Here is a 15,420-nt window from a genome sequence, read left to right as displayed (position 1 = left end):
TAAGTATCTGTAGAGATGCATTATTTGATATAATAGTTAATGTTGCAGTATATATAAATGCATAATATCTAGACCGTGCTTGGGAAAGAAAGAATAACAGAAGAAATTTTGCTGATATTCATCGATGAATAAAATATAGTCATTGCCATGCGATCAATCAATTGAATGTCAAGGCATAGTCAAGGCAACCTTTTTTTAACCTTGTGAATCTTTTTGTCAGATTCCAATGAAAAGCTGAGAACAAGGGACAGAATGAAACACATTCTGCATTAGCCATTACAGAATCTGAACGACAAAAGCGTGCCGTATAACGAACATATAATTGCATTTATCAGTCTGACAGTTTCACTACGAAAAAAATTTAACATGAAGATGAACGACACTAACTTCTCAGGAGCAGCAGACCATTTCGCCGGAACCAAGGCGTTATACAAAATTTTATTCGTTGTCTTTGATGGCGTCAGCATCGGAGGTAATCTCGCAGTCATTCTTACTATTCTTCTAAACAAAAACATGCGCTCTGGTGTTTTCTTATTGCTTTGTAATCTTGCAATATCAGATCTTCTCTTTGCGATGTTAGCACCATTTCACTTCAAGACGCTGATGGAAAACTATCACTGGCAATACGGAGAGATATTTTGCAAAGTATATTTTCTCTCTTATCGCTTGTTGTACGCTGTTTCAATGTTTAACCTCATGGTGATAACTGTCCAGCGTTTTCGTGCAACCCGGTACCCAATCGCCTTCCGTTTTAAATCAGGAAGAACAAGCTTAATTATTGTAACATGCTGGATCCTGGGTGTGATTATTTCTTCACCATTTTTCTTCGTAATGAAATACACGAGAGAAGGCGGTCATAACAGTTGCTACCAAGAATGGCCTAACGATGAGACTAAACGCGCATATTACTTCAGCATTTACATCCTTATGTATATTTTGCCGTGTTTTTTAATGGCGGTGCTGTACGGAATCATGTTTGTGATACTACGTAAACCTCCGATTGGAGACGAAAACGAAACGCAGCGAAGACATTTAGAAAAGAGGAAAAGAATGTCGTTTATCATTGGAATTATAGTTGGGGTTTTTCGTTTGTTGGACGCCATATAATATCTTGGAGTTCATTCAAGTGATGGATCTACAATCAGGGACTCGAATTGCAGCAGGCTACAATTACTCTATTTTGGCTGTGCTATTGAGCCCACTTTTTAATCCAATCTTATTGAGTTTTATGTCCTCTGAGTTTCGTAAAGGTATCAAAACTCTCTTCCATCGTTGTTCTTGCCACGATTGTGGTAGTTTTAACGTTAACGACATCGGGAGTATTACAACACGGAATCATGAGATATAGAGATTGGGAGATACAATTCTAGTGCCAGTGCCACAGTACGCCCAAAACAAACAAGAGGAGGGAAATTTGAACCAAACTTTAATATTCATGTAGTAGATGTTATATTTACATAGTCTGGGATAAATCAAGGGTAAAATGTCCTGAATATTTTTCCACGGAACAAGCAATATTGACATTTGCATTATATTGAAAATTAACATTTCCACCAAAAACACAAGGCTTACCTAGAGAGCCCCTAGACTATTTGCATTTTAGCCAAATTTAACTGGTTTTATAGTGCTTCAAAATTGAGCTAAAATGAGTAAAATATTTAGGCCAGCTCTGTAAAATATGTTTTTGGAACGAAAATCTTAGCAACTATAGTGTTAAGGGAATTAAACCCAGAGAACGAATTAGATGCGCAAGGCCTTTGTACATTTGTGATTGCATATTGTCTGTAGGAAATACAGGGTGTCACAAAAAAATGTCCCCTCTTTTGAAATCAAGTCTTTTGTTAGTATCTGATTGCCTTAATATCATGATGAACCCAATTGAAAGCAAGACGCTTTATTTAACCGAATAACTATGCTATTTACACCATACTGCGTTGATCACGCATTCAAATTCCAACAAAAGCTTCATTTCAATAGATTGTTGGGACACCCTGTATGTATAACTGCCTTTCACCGTAGTCGTAGAACGTTTTAACCCTAAGGGCCCACGTGCGACATATAACTTTTTTGTACTAAAGAGAACAGTTAGGAAACGCGTTCCTAACAAACACTGAAAGAAATGAATCCAAGCTGTCTGGCTACTTGGACCATTTTGGTGTATACTTTAGCGGTGCTACTGTTTAAGTAATTAGGTTTCGCTAAGCATGGAACATGGAACATGCGGTAAATTAAATTCTATCCAACTAATATATGACCTACTTCACAGCAATACGGAATACAAAAACATACTACGTTGCTATAGAGGGCATTCATGCATGAGCTAATCTATGAAGTGGATGCTTTTCAATTGCAATCTTGTACGCATTCTCTAAGCTATGGATACCATTTATACCCCCATGCAACTAAGGTCTAGAGAAATCTTCGCTAAGTTTCAAAAGGAGAAAAATCTTCGATAAGAAGAAAAATCTTCGCTAAGTTTCAAAAATTCAAGTTTAACCATGTTTAACCTATTACCATCTACATTAACCCTGCCACCCGAGATTTAACGACGGGCGTGAGATTACTTTGAATGAAGCATTAAAATTAAGATTGAAGCATTAAAAAATATGACGCCAAACAAGCACATGCTATTATATTGTCAAGGTGATCAAACGATTGTCAGAATCGTTTCGTTGAATCCAGGGGTTATTCTAAGCTGGATTTGCTGCCACTTATTGGAGTTGTGAAAATATTTGTGGAGTTGGAAATGAAAATTATTGGAATTGACCATACCTTTACGAACTGCCGATTATACTGATACAGTCATTCCATGTCATTTCATTGTATTTTGTATGCTTGTTTGGCATGAATTTTTTGCATCATTTGTCTTATGTCATTTGTCATATCGTTTGTCACAACAGTAAGTGAGAACAGTGAAGTGAATGAACACTGAGCAGACAGTAAGGACATATATTATTAAAATATACTAACAGACGTAGCTGTTTGTAGTTTACTGGAATTGTAAAATTTCCTTAGAATAACCCCTGGTTGAATCTGGGAAAACGGGATCATCTAAAGAGCCCCTGGCTGAAAATACTTAATAGGAGGTGGAAAATCTCGACCTGAAATACAATGCACGCCACTGAGCTATATAATAATTATATTTGGAATTATAATATAGCTCAGTAATGCCACGCACTCATGACTTGTAAATAAATGCATGGATGTTCTTGCCGAACTCATGGACACAAATCAAACAACCGACGTTTTGAGGGATTTCAGCAATCCATACTGTTAATATAAAAATGTTGTGAAAATGTGAAGCTAGACTACACCAGACGATTAATAAACAGTGAAGGGGCCAAAGCTTTGGCCCCTGTACAACACGAAGGGCTTGATACAACCGGCCCCTGTTTATAACACACCTTCCAACTAAACATTTATTTCAACTAAACATTTAGTGATTTGCTCACCTCCGCTTCAGATTGACAAAGCCATTGCCATTTCAAAAGAGTTTGAGGCTTGAACTATTCAAATCGTATCCATGGTTCGAATGTAGGTTTTTTCTATTGCCTTCTTGAACGGTTCTTCGAGCTTCGAAATTAATTGTATCCACGTGGGTCTTGGGCATAGCGAAAAGCCAGTTTCAAATTTGACTCGCAAATTAGCATCACTCCTATTGGTGGAATTTTTCATTAATTGCTATGACTAGATCACAGTGGCATAATCAAAAAGAATTTTTTTCCAAAATTTTCCAAATTCCATCTCGTTTGTTGTGTTTGTTTGCAACTAACATTTCCTGGGGCCTATGTTGTACGTCGCATTTTGGTCGTAAACTTCATTATCATTTCATTAGTTGTTTGAGTTGGGACGTATAGCCTAGGCCTGAGGGGCAAAAAACCTCGCAGAAATCTACATTTAAAGGCTTCTCTAGTCTATACTCGATCAAAAAACTACGACATCCTTTTCTGTTACACAACTAAAATCTTGCTAGTGAACTAAAATCATTGTATTGTAAGAAAGTGTTTAGGAGAAAATAAAACTAAACGTTACATGGGCACTTAATAGCAATGGATAGCGTATTGTTGGCTGTTGGGCACGAAAATGTAAAGTGTGAGGAAATATCACTACATTACCAACCCTATAGGACTGGAGGTAAAATGCTGAAAACCGGAATAACAAGGAATTACACGTATCCACAGATAAGAAAACAAAGCGATACACAAATTGAGCTTATATATAGTGACTCAAATTTTCTAAATTTTTCCAAGGATTCCGTACGAACGCAATATGGAATTCGTTGGTCTAAAGCATTTAAACACAACAACCATTTTTCCATGTAAACCGCTGGTTTCAACGGCTGTGCAAATTATTATTATTTAGTTTCATTATAAATATACTACAATGTAAGACCTATTTTAAAATCAGTTACAGCGAAAGAGATAATATTCACATAAATTGTATGTCGCAACAATTTGCGGCCGATCCATTTGTCGCCGACTCGGTGTCGTAAGTCGGGTTTCCGACGGTCACATGCAGTTGGATGGTACTAAAGCCTGATTCTCATATCACTGGAGAATAAAGTGCTTTGTTATTATTTTGAATAAATTTTCTTCGTCAACGACCACAAACAATACATCGCCGACCATCAGTGACATATTAGAATTCACGGGAAAGTTTAAATCCAATTGCTATAATAAGTCGTCACATTTTAAAGCTATCCTTCGGAATTAAAAGAAAAATGTCTCTGAATGTATAATACAAATTAGAAAAAGATAAAATATTCATTTGCCTACAGCAAAATAAAATTTGGAAATAAAACACTCAATTAAAATCGTAATATAATAAAATGTAATAAGAAAATGCGCCTGGCGCCGTACGGTGTGACCATATAGAGCGTCCTAAGCAGGTTCCGTTGGGTTTAACCTAGAAATGTAATATCTTCATTAAAATCGGTCATGAGAAGTACTAAAATCCTCAAAATAAGAGGAAAATAATCTCAGGATATATATACGACCACCAAACTGACCAAAGATGACGAAGCTATAGTCGCCTAATTTATATCAATAAATGTCCATGGATGATGATTATATATACCGTAAGAACAATCGATTTCGCAAGGGAATTGGTCGAACAAGAAAGGCCGACAAACACCGGACGCGATTTGCCAACGCGACGCGAAAATCACGAATTTTTCAGTTTTGAAAATTTGCTAATTTTGACAATGCTGTGATATTCTTGGTAATTACTGAATGATAGTACATTTTGACTGGTCTGGTACCTATACCTCTCAAAAATTTCGTTGGGAATTGAATTTTTTTGCTTCTGAAAAAGAAAAATTCGCGTCGCGTTAGCGAATCGCGTCCAGTGTGTTTGGGCCTGAAAAGAATATTTATGACTCTGTTTGCACTTTAATTATGTCTAATTGTCTTCGATTAAATACTGGTGCAACTTACTCAGGTGGTTGAGGTTTGTTTAGAATATACCGATTTACTTCAAATACGACTTGCCGTACCAAAAGCTGAAATCAGAAAACGTGTTTAACATTTCCATGCATCAGACTGAGAACTTCCTAGGAATGTTCCTTGGGGTGGTAGGTGCCTAGGTGGTAGAAATTACAGGGAAACTGTAAAAGTACCTCTATTGAAACGAAGCTTTTGTTGGAATTTGAATGCATGATCAACGCAGTACTTAGTGGGTAAATAGCATAGTTATTAGGTTGAAGCATACAAATAAAGCGTCTTAATTGCTTTCAATTGGAGGGAATGACATTTGCAACCTTTTATAAAACTCTGGTTAGAAAGGATTGAACCCTGTTTCTTGCATGAATATTAACTTGTAACTCAAATCTTCCTCCTGGGTATAACAGAGTGTTAGCGCAAAACTTACCAGTGCAGCTAACACATTCGCCGCTATCAGCATATAAAAGACATCATTCCAACTCTAAGAGTAAAAGACGAAAATACATGCGGCTTAACCTGATCAGGCTTTCATTATATGCAGTTTTCACCTGGCCTAGCCGGGATAACTCGCTCATAAAGACATAAACAGGCCCTAGGATTACTCACACAATACTGTTTTCATTTAAAAACGTGTGTGAGAGGGGGAGAGATGGGTGAGGGGGGATGGGTGAGGGGGGGTGTTTGAATACAAATAGAGTGAGGCTGGATGAATCAATCATAGTGATCATCGGATTGAGTTTGTTGTTCACTCTGTGTTGGTTTTTACATGCTTGATGGCATATAACAGAAGTGCAATTTCGTTTCATTTGTCTACTCTTTGGGCACTTTAACTTTGAAATATTCCAGGGTAATAATTCGATGCTATAAGCGTACAACCAACCAATACTTACTCTTTTTGAGATCAGGGAGGTCAAGAGAGGCCCAAGAGCAGCACCTAGAACACAAGAAAATCATGAGTATACAGTATAACACGCGGTACTTTTTGTTGCACTGTGGACGTACGCTGACCGCGTTAGGGAGAGATTGTGACAAAATAATTGTGGCATACTGCACCTATTGATCCGGTGCCATCAATGATTGCAGTTACAGTCGCCATGGCTTTAGTGTCACCTCGAAGAGCCTTTTGAGTTCCCTGGAGAAAAAACAGAATGGTACTGTAAACTGCATGTATTATAATATATGTAAAATTCGAAAAATAGCGAATTCAATGCAAATATAGCTATTTGGAATGGCTGACACGCATGCGAGTCAATTACTTGATAGAATGTTCTCTATTTGCCACTGTACTGAACGCCAATGCACGCTCCGAATACAGTATGTATATTCAACTATCTTTTGGTCATATCCCTCTCTAAAAGACTCTTGTATATCACTTGGTCTTGTTGTGTTGTTTTAATCAAGCCCCAGAGCATTTCTACATATATGTATCTCAACTAAGCGATTTTAGCTTACCAAGTTTGCCGACACAGCTGTTGTTATCAAGCCATAAGGACCATTCACAAATATACCAGAAAAAATCATGAGAACTAAAACACGCAAAAAAGATGAACGCATTTTGAGATGTATGGAATAGTGAAGACAGACGACCTATTTCGCACAAAATAGTAAAATATTTCATGCTTGAACCATGACTTACTTATATTTGTTCCTAAATTTTTATTGCCAACAAATCGGTACATATACAGCTGAAAAAGAAGGGACAGTGTTGAACGAGTACAATGTTGTTCACTGTTATTTTTTTCATCATTTTTCTTTCCTATGCCATAGTTGCCAACTGTGTTGACAGCGTCTGCTCCTTTTTTCTATATACGAGTTTCAGCAAATGTGCAATGGACCATTCGGGCCCCCTCCAAACTATCGCTGTTCGAGTTTGGCAAATGAATGAGTATCACACGTCGAAAAGCCTACCATTTTTAGAGATTGTGGTAAGGCTTCTTCGCGGGTAATACTAATTTATAGAAATTTTGGCAACTTGGCAGAGCTATATTTTCCACATTTTTCAATTTAAAGGGGGAATGGTCCAATTGAAAAGGCATTCAAACTTTTATTATATGATTGATTTCTAAACGTCCTCTTTTTTTTCATACACCTTGTAGGAGAGACACTTACTGAAGGAGTCGCCAAAACTAAGAAGCCGACACATGTGATTCCACTGCATTGAGTTTGATCAGATATAACACCAGCTGCTATTCCACCTATAGGGAAGAGTTGAAATTTAAAATATTTGTGGCAAGGGGGTATGCATCACAGCATCCATCCAACCTCGCACACGGGGTTTCTTTAGGTAGGAGAAGGAGGTTGCATCTTTTGGGGATGCAACACGTATATACCTGTATATTAACCTTAAGGTCTGCATGTTCACACGATCTAATTTGGTCGGACCCAACTCACTTCTGATGGATGTCTTATAGTCTGTTGTCTTGTAATGTATATGAGCAGCAAATCCACTGAAGCCAATGCACTATTGCTTCATCAACAACCGACTATATTTCATACGTCAGAAGTGAATTGGATCCAACAAAATTGGATCGTGTGAACAGACCTTTAGAATACAAATTTGAACATTATAACGTTTCGAAATTATTGTGTATGTATACTCACCAATTATGCCTCCGACATCAAAAAATGTTGACAGATCGCCGGCCTTTCTCGAGTCGTACCTCTTCCCGCCAATATCTAGAAGTAAAACAACATCCTAAGATGGTGTATTGTCCGTGATGAAGTAAATCAACATGCACGAAGTGCCTAAATCTTAAAATCATATTGCTTCCTATACTTTTTCCTTTTGACTAACCTGTATGATTGATGTAAAAGGGAAGCCAGTACAGGAAGGTATAACTGACAAGTTTAGCGAAAAACAAACTTAAGGAATATTCCAAAACGCCCTATAGGGTGAAACGAACAAAGCAAAACAAAATGATATTGCTATACTTGAAAGTTTTATCGCTCATGGCCCGGGAAATCTTGGAAAGAAACAAAACTTCAGAGGAAACATAATGTTTCATCAGAGTTTGGTAACACAAGGGGTAAAATTACAGCTTGGTTAATGCATTGACCATGTAATAAATATTGGCCTTACAGAACATTTAATTGAAAACATTGTTTCTCCCAGATTGGCATTTAGGTTTCAAAGATCTAAATACTTAAAAGACTATACATGCACGCACACGTGAATTCTAAGTAAAAGATCCATAATTTACGGTAAATTTCAATGGTAAATGAAATACATACTGGAAGAAAAAAGGCACCAAAAAATGAGACAGCTTTAGAGTCTGCTCCATGTTGCCCTCTCTTTCTGATTTTAGGCCCGCCAGTCTGAACAACAAAACAGCAAATGTTGTCTTTATACAGTGAATAAGCTTTACAATATACGTCGAGGTTGACAAGTATATGGCTTGGTTGGCTTAAATAAAATGTAGGTTTTTAATTCGCCTCGACTGTTGGGCGGATTAACGTGGGGCGGAATCTTGGGGCGGATTAACGCCCTCATAATATGCTAAATACAAAAATTTTACATTTGCCAGAGAAGAGGGACATGTCAAAAGCATGGTGCTTGAATTGTAAATTAAAATACTGCTACCATATTTGTGTAAATATAAATATTGGTAGTAAATAAATATTGGTAGTAAAATTAAATAATTTGGGGATATTAACAAATTTTATTGTCATGTCATTGTCAACAGTTTTGGGCAACCTCGTACCTAGGGTCTTTTGCATCGCAACAGGGTGCTTAGGCATTCAAACTCTAACTATTGTATTGTTATGGGTGATTTCAATAGTTTAGGGGTTTGGGGGACACCCTGCACATTGTCCAATCAACAATTCATTTCAGCTTAAATGTCTCGGTAATTGACATGCGAAGGTCAGCTCAAAATTCTTTACAGAGCCGAGTACTTTTGCACTTTTCGATCAGCCGTATTCGTCCCCCCCCCCCCTTATCTACCTTATAGTAAACTGGGATAAATGAATCGATAAACAATACGGCAAATCATAAAAAACAATTTCGACACAGCCTCGTACGCAATCGCGTAATATGAATAGAAATATGTAACGTTGCATTCAGCTATTATATAATTTATGTAGAGGTCAGCTGAGAAAACACATAGTACGGGGGCTGAGTGGCTTGTGGTGATTCATGCATGAATATCTCAAAGACAGATAGTATATGACGTATTCTACTGTAATTTGGATCGAATAGTTCATCTTGCATATCACGATACGGTAGGTATGTGGTGGTATGATAACTTGTCTGAATCAAGCCCTGCAGTTATTGGTTAATAAAATTGTATAATTAGTGATCATCTTTTAAATTAGTAATCAATCGTTAATTAATATTAATTTAGTGATGAATATATCTTCATTGATTTTCATTTTATACATACGCCTAATGCAGCAGTTTCCGGTAATTGATTGGTTAATTATCTTTAAATTTTATGAAAGATTGCTGTATCTTTCACAGTTCAAAGTGCACATAAGCATACGCGTGCAAAAAAGATTTATTTTCGTGTTTCTTACATGCTTTTTACAACAACGATGGATTACAACCGAAACGCAACTCCGGTATATTTTTGCTTGATCATAAATTGCAAGAATATACTAGGAATAGGATGCATGGTATACTCACTCTGTTGCTATCTTGTGTAGTATAGTTATTAAGAAGACTCGTCCTGTCGCAATCCTTGAAAACAGGACAAAGGCGGTTTAACATTCGTAAGTGTAATATTCGCGAATAAAGATGCAACTGTCATTATGCACGATAATACGTAGGTACAAGTTAGTACTGCATAGTGCATGTATCAATTGACTTACTGATTCCTCCCCATTTAATGTGCCCGACATAGACCTGGGTTTTACCTTGAAAAATATGAAAAAGATATGATGAGCGTAATAGCCACAACCTTTGAGCACTGTAAAGCAGTTACAATATGTACAGTACTTGCATACAAAGATCAGCAAAATTTGAAATGTATAACTCAATTTGCCGTCTGGTCTATAGCTGGCCGTCCACAACCGATCAATTATTCAGCTTGAAGATTCATATCAGGATTAACCTGTCTTATTGACATGCATGCAGACTGTATGGAATATGGCATAAGGAATCCTTGAAAAACGAGGTGTACTTTCATGCGCAGTTTAACATGTCCAGAACTTTGTAGCAAAATATAATTTGACATTGTATTCAAAGGTATAGTTCAAAAGTAGTGACGAGGGATGCCTTTTCGATTAAGTTAAGCTCTAAAATAAGATTACTGTCATTCATTTCAAAGATCTTGAAAAGAAAGTTGATTAAAACACACTTACATGATGTTGAGGAGGATTACAATCAACGTGGGAAGGATCTAAATATAAAAAATATGAAATGACAGACTGCCGATATCCAGAATTAACCTTCTCAAACGCAACCTTCTCCCTTCTTCCTAAAACTGCACTTAAATGTGTATAATACTTGCTTCACATTGTGTCATTGAAAACGCAAACAAAATATCCAGCTGGTCTTAGTGCATTAAAAACCTATATATGATCACTTACCAACAACTAAAAAGAGATATATTAACAGTCCAGCTGCAATAATCATAAGACCAGGTACAATAAAAGACCACCCCCTGAAAGTAGAATCGATTTATTAGATTTTAGCTGTCTTGTACCTGTATGCATGGGTAAAAATGCTTGTGCATGGTCAAGACAGGATTGAACAATTTGAGAACTGTAACTGACTGAGAATGCAATTCCAGCGCACACATACAGCACATTGTGTGGATATAATAGAGGAAGTAACACAAGAAAAATTAAATAGAGGGAGTAACATAGGAAAGAAGATCTCTAAGAATTATACTTCCTTTTAATAGGGGACTATCAACAGGGAGCGAGAGGTGATAAATAATATTATTATGGTTTCTACTTTCTACAGTTTACTCCAAAAGAGACATTCCATAGGTACTACTCCATTCTCTTGGATAGTAATACCACTCTCATATGGTGAGCAAGACAGACATAATTATGGTACGGTATGATTGATCTTACCACTCATCGTCAGACCAAACAGCTGCAACAGCTGACCCAGCAATATTTCCAACCGATGTATGTGAATTCCAGATTCCCATTATGAGACCTCGCCTGAGAAGTGAGTAACAGAATATGAAAACATTTCTCATTCTTTTGGGCAAATTGCTCAATATTTAGATATTTGCAACCAGAGGATGTTATAAACTGTACAAAAGACTGGTCAATAGAGAAAATTTGCTAATTCAGCAGGAAAACTGTAGATTACATTTGATCAGTTAAAATGCTAGTGCTAAATTACAATCGATCAGCTTTGATTGTCTTGTGATACTTTTGTACAGTGGTGAGCTGATTATTATCAAGCTCTCTTATCCACATCGGCTCCTCTCTGAAAAATTTCCAACGCTATTTCAAGCCTTTTATTTTCATGTAGAAAGAGAATAATGTTGAGAAAGCAGTAACTAACAAAAAATACTTACTGTCCTTTACCAAACCAATTTCCAATAGCTTCAACAACTGCTGGCCATCCTGATGACTAAAAAAAATTCATTAGTGAGAAATTCACAATTGGCAATGGTCATTGTGCATGAAAGACTCAATGAAACACTTACCTGAGCCACACCTGCTAATAACTAAAAATATAAAGACTTCCAGTTACTAAATGTGGTTTTTACTGAATTACGATAGACACAGCTTAACTCGATTGAACTATCAGACTATGAAAATGTATAAAATGCATTGAACTGTGATTTTTTCCAAAATTTATATGTCAAGAGAAGCCTGCCTTCTGTTGCTTCCTGCCTTCCTAAATTAATGTTTTGGGAATAGAATTCTTAAGCAAACACAAAATAAGTGGTGAAGCATTTCTCATATTATTTTGTACATACTACAAGATTGTTGAACAAAAAGAACTCACCTGCATAATTATAAAGAATGCTAAGGAATGGATATTGAAGAAATAACCCAAACCGAAGAGAATACTAAAAATACCACTAAAGAACATTCCACCAGTCAAGAAATATCTGATGTCCATATGCTCAGCAATGTAACCACTGTAATAAAAATATTCTATATTAATTTTGTGTAATTTGGAAAGACTGAATTTCCACAGCCTTAACAGCTGTCATTGGCCTAAAATGAGGTGGAAGTCCTAAGAGGTAGAAGAAGTTGCAATAGCCAGTGCAATATTTATATGTTATACGTCTGCTTATGATTGCTACATGTAAAGAAAACCAAACACAAATAGTTCAACATAAAATTTAAATATATAGATTGTTTTAGCAGGTCTCAACATTACCTGAAAAACATTCCTATTGCATATGCTATAAGAAAGGAAGCATCAAGCCAACCCAAAAGAGTGTTTGAATCGTCACCATCTACAGGCAAAATATGAATCAATAGAAAATTTTAAGGAATATAAAAAGAAGCATTACACCAAAACTCAATAAAATCCTTAGGGAGAAGTGTGGTAAGATGATTATACAATGGAGTTCACAAAGGCAAAAAGGCATGCATAACTGTCAACTGAATTTCTTCATAATGGCTGAATGGAAATGGTTACAAGTACATATTTCCCACAATTTACATTGTTATTTAACTTAATGAAAAATAATCTACAGTAGAAGTGAAATGTCATAAACATACTGATAAATATAGCTCAACAAACTCACCAAATGGTGCCCAAGCATGACAGGTACCATTTCCAGTACAATTGGCATTCAAAGTATCCTAAAACAAACCACCACATCACTCATTGAAATAAAAAACACTCAAAACTGAAATAAGTAACAGTAACATTAGCTATTTAGTGAGAGCTAAATTTAATTTAGTGAGCCATTTAGTGACAGCTGAATATTATATACCTATACATGTCGGACATATATACTGCCACATTTAACAATTAGTCACCAAAGGCGAGGTGATTACAAACCTATATTCACTTCGCGGAATCACCGAGCCCGAGGCGGCTACTTGTTTTTGTATAAATTTCAAGGTGCTTACAAATAAGAATCAACACAATTTCATAAAAAATTATAATTACTTGAAATGTCACTGCCCAGTGACTATCACATCAGAGACAGTGAATGTTGATAAATCAGAATGCTGGAAAATCAATAGTCACTTCGAAATTTATAGGACAAACGTTGATAGCAGTTGTCACACTGTATTTTATTGTATAAATATTGTGTAGAAACTGAAGTTTTTATCCTGTATAAACATTTAGAAATAATAATAATAATACTCAAACCACATATAAGTTTTTCAGTTTTCCAAACCCAGAGAGTATTTACAACTATAATGTAAACATTTAAGGAACCATTGACAAATAGGCCTGCTGACATTTCCAGCTTTTTTAAACAGAATACGAAGGTGGCGAAATTCTGCATCTTGTTCTACTTGTTTGTGATGACCAAGATTAGGGTGATATGCTATAGGGGGAAGGGGTTCAGAATATTGCAGCCATGTCTATTAATTTTAGACAAAACTTTTTTATCAACATTCCCCCCTAAAGTAAACTATTTTAATATGGGTCTTTACAAGGATTTTGAGAATCCAGATTTAAAAAAAAACTCTGACCTTGACAACTGAGATTGGTTTTCTGGACAGATGATATGATGCATAAGCAATAAAAGTTAACACAAAAATATGAGCACGATACCTGTAAAGTGAGAGAATAAAAATTATTAAAGATCAAAGAAATATATTACAAACCAATAACATGAAATTGTTATTTGCAATTATTATTATCCAACATTTTACGGGTGTAAAATTGATACAAAATGAAAATAATTCTAAATTGCTACGTACACAATACATTATACAATATTTAAAATTTGCACGGAATATTCTAGTTTAAAGCATGCTAAAGGCACCTCTGAAATCAATATCTCTATCGTATTTTAAAAGATTGATAGCTATCTTGGCTTTAGAACAGTCAATTTTCATATTTTCTTACAACTTATCTCGATCCTTTTGTATCCATATTAGAAACTTTATGCCCCATGGTATTCTGTTCTTCTTTAAACGAAGTCGCTGTCCAGGGATCTCAATGCTTTCGCCTTCCGTGCTCATTCTCAGAATTTTAAAACTTGTAGATGAATTCCTCGTAGATTTCTAGTTTTTCTAATGTAGCATGTACTTGGATGTATATTTTCACCATATGTTTGACTAATTTTGTCGGTTCACAAAACTACCGTACTCGCCAAATTTATTAAATTTGCCTGTTCATATAAACATTGTTTGCCATTATTTTTAGTCAAGAAAAATATGCGAAATAAAAAAAGCGAGTTTTTACTTTTTAACCTGGTGAAAAATATATGTTAAGACTTATTCTGGCTTGTTTATAAGTCTCTCCACTGGTCTCTCTTACACGTCATTCACGTGGAGAACTCGTGATGACTCCAAATATCTTTCTAACATGAAGTTCTGTCAGCCTCGTACCCAGGCGCTTTTGCATTCAGTTATTGTATAGAGGTCAGCTAAAAAAACGCGAGCGCGCGGGGATCCTTGGGACATTCTGTTCTTCCCTTAATTAATTAGCTTTATTCAGTTTCTCGCTCTTCGCAAGCCGAAGGTTTTGCGAAGTTGTTTGGCTCTGCCAAAACGTTAACGAGGTATTTTTCTCTTATTTTGGGAGTAAAAATGAAAAATGAAAAATCTAAAAAAAATAATTTAATTTTTTTTTAAATCACCTGTTTTACAGGTCCCAACTCCCAATGATAGAGATTCAATCCGGAGATTGACGTTGGAGAAATCCCAATAATTTCGTCTCATTTCGTTTCATTTCCAGGGCAAACAAAACTTCACTAGGAGTACAGCAGAGAAAGTAAATGCAGGATAAATAAAAACGGTCTTTCAGTTAATATGCATGGAAATAAGCAAGCCTCTCGCTGGATATATTTCACAAGATATATTTCACAACTATTCACACTATTATTGGCTGCTATAACGCTGTAAAAGGCCCGCTCGATTTAACGGA

General features: G+C 36.0%; 2 protein-coding genes across 2 annotated transcripts; one reads left to right on the top strand and one right to left on the bottom strand.

Moving 5' to 3' along the window:
- Positions 1-366: 366 nt before the first annotated feature.
- Positions 367-1,580, top strand: LOC114524969 (neuropeptide Y receptor type 1-like). Its single transcript, XM_028546227.1, is given in 2 exon segments — positions 367-1,052; positions 1,054-1,580. Coding segments are annotated over 2 exon segments (981 nt in total). The 3' UTR covers positions 1,349-1,580.
- A 2,737-nt stretch (positions 1,581-4,317) lies between these two features.
- Positions 4,318-14,830, bottom strand: LOC114524794 (glucose-6-phosphate exchanger SLC37A2-like). Its single transcript, XM_028545975.1, has 23 exons — positions 14,398-14,830; positions 14,019-14,100; positions 13,112-13,169; positions 12,739-12,817; positions 12,358-12,493; positions 12,053-12,073; positions 11,921-11,976; positions 11,463-11,555; positions 10,971-11,044; positions 10,743-10,780; positions 10,251-10,295; positions 10,066-10,119; positions 8,673-8,756; positions 8,236-8,326; positions 8,043-8,117; positions 7,551-7,636; positions 7,078-7,126; positions 6,894-6,967; positions 6,495-6,573; positions 6,332-6,375; positions 5,869-5,922; positions 5,436-5,500; positions 4,318-4,905 (listed from the first exon to the last, which is right to left on the bottom strand). The coding sequence occupies exons 1-23, from the start codon at positions 14,511-14,513 to the stop codon at positions 4,881-4,883; spliced, it is 1,578 nt and encodes a 525-aa protein (XP_028401776.1). The 5' UTR covers positions 14,514-14,830; the 3' UTR covers positions 4,318-4,880.
- Between the last annotated feature and the right edge of the window lie 590 nt (positions 14,831-15,420).

This window comes from Dendronephthya gigantea, unplaced genomic scaffold (genome assembly GCF_004324835.1).
Source record: "Dendronephthya gigantea isolate DGI-Jeju-01 unplaced genomic scaffold, DenGig_1.0 000032F, whole genome shotgun sequence".
Lineage (NCBI taxonomy): Eukaryota > Metazoa > Cnidaria > Anthozoa > Malacalcyonacea > Nephtheidae > Dendronephthya > Dendronephthya gigantea.
The sequence above is the reverse complement of the archived record's forward strand: the minus strand, read 5'-3'. Positions and strand labels throughout refer to the sequence as shown.

Bases quoted from the DNA above. Each gene is read 5' to 3' on its own strand.
- LOC114524794 (XM_028545975.1), bottom strand. From the start codon at position 14,513: ATGAGCACGGAAGGCGAAAGCATTGAGATCCCTGGACAGCGACTTCGT. The intron at 7,127-7,550 runs GTAAGTGTCTCT...CTTCTTTTTCAG, and splicing joins TAGTTTTGGCGACTCCTTCA to CTGTATATGTACCGATTTGT. The intron at 5,501-5,868 runs GTAAGTTTTGCG...TTCTGATTTCAG, and splicing joins CGAATGTGTTAGCTGCACTG to CTTTTGGTACGGCAAGTCGT.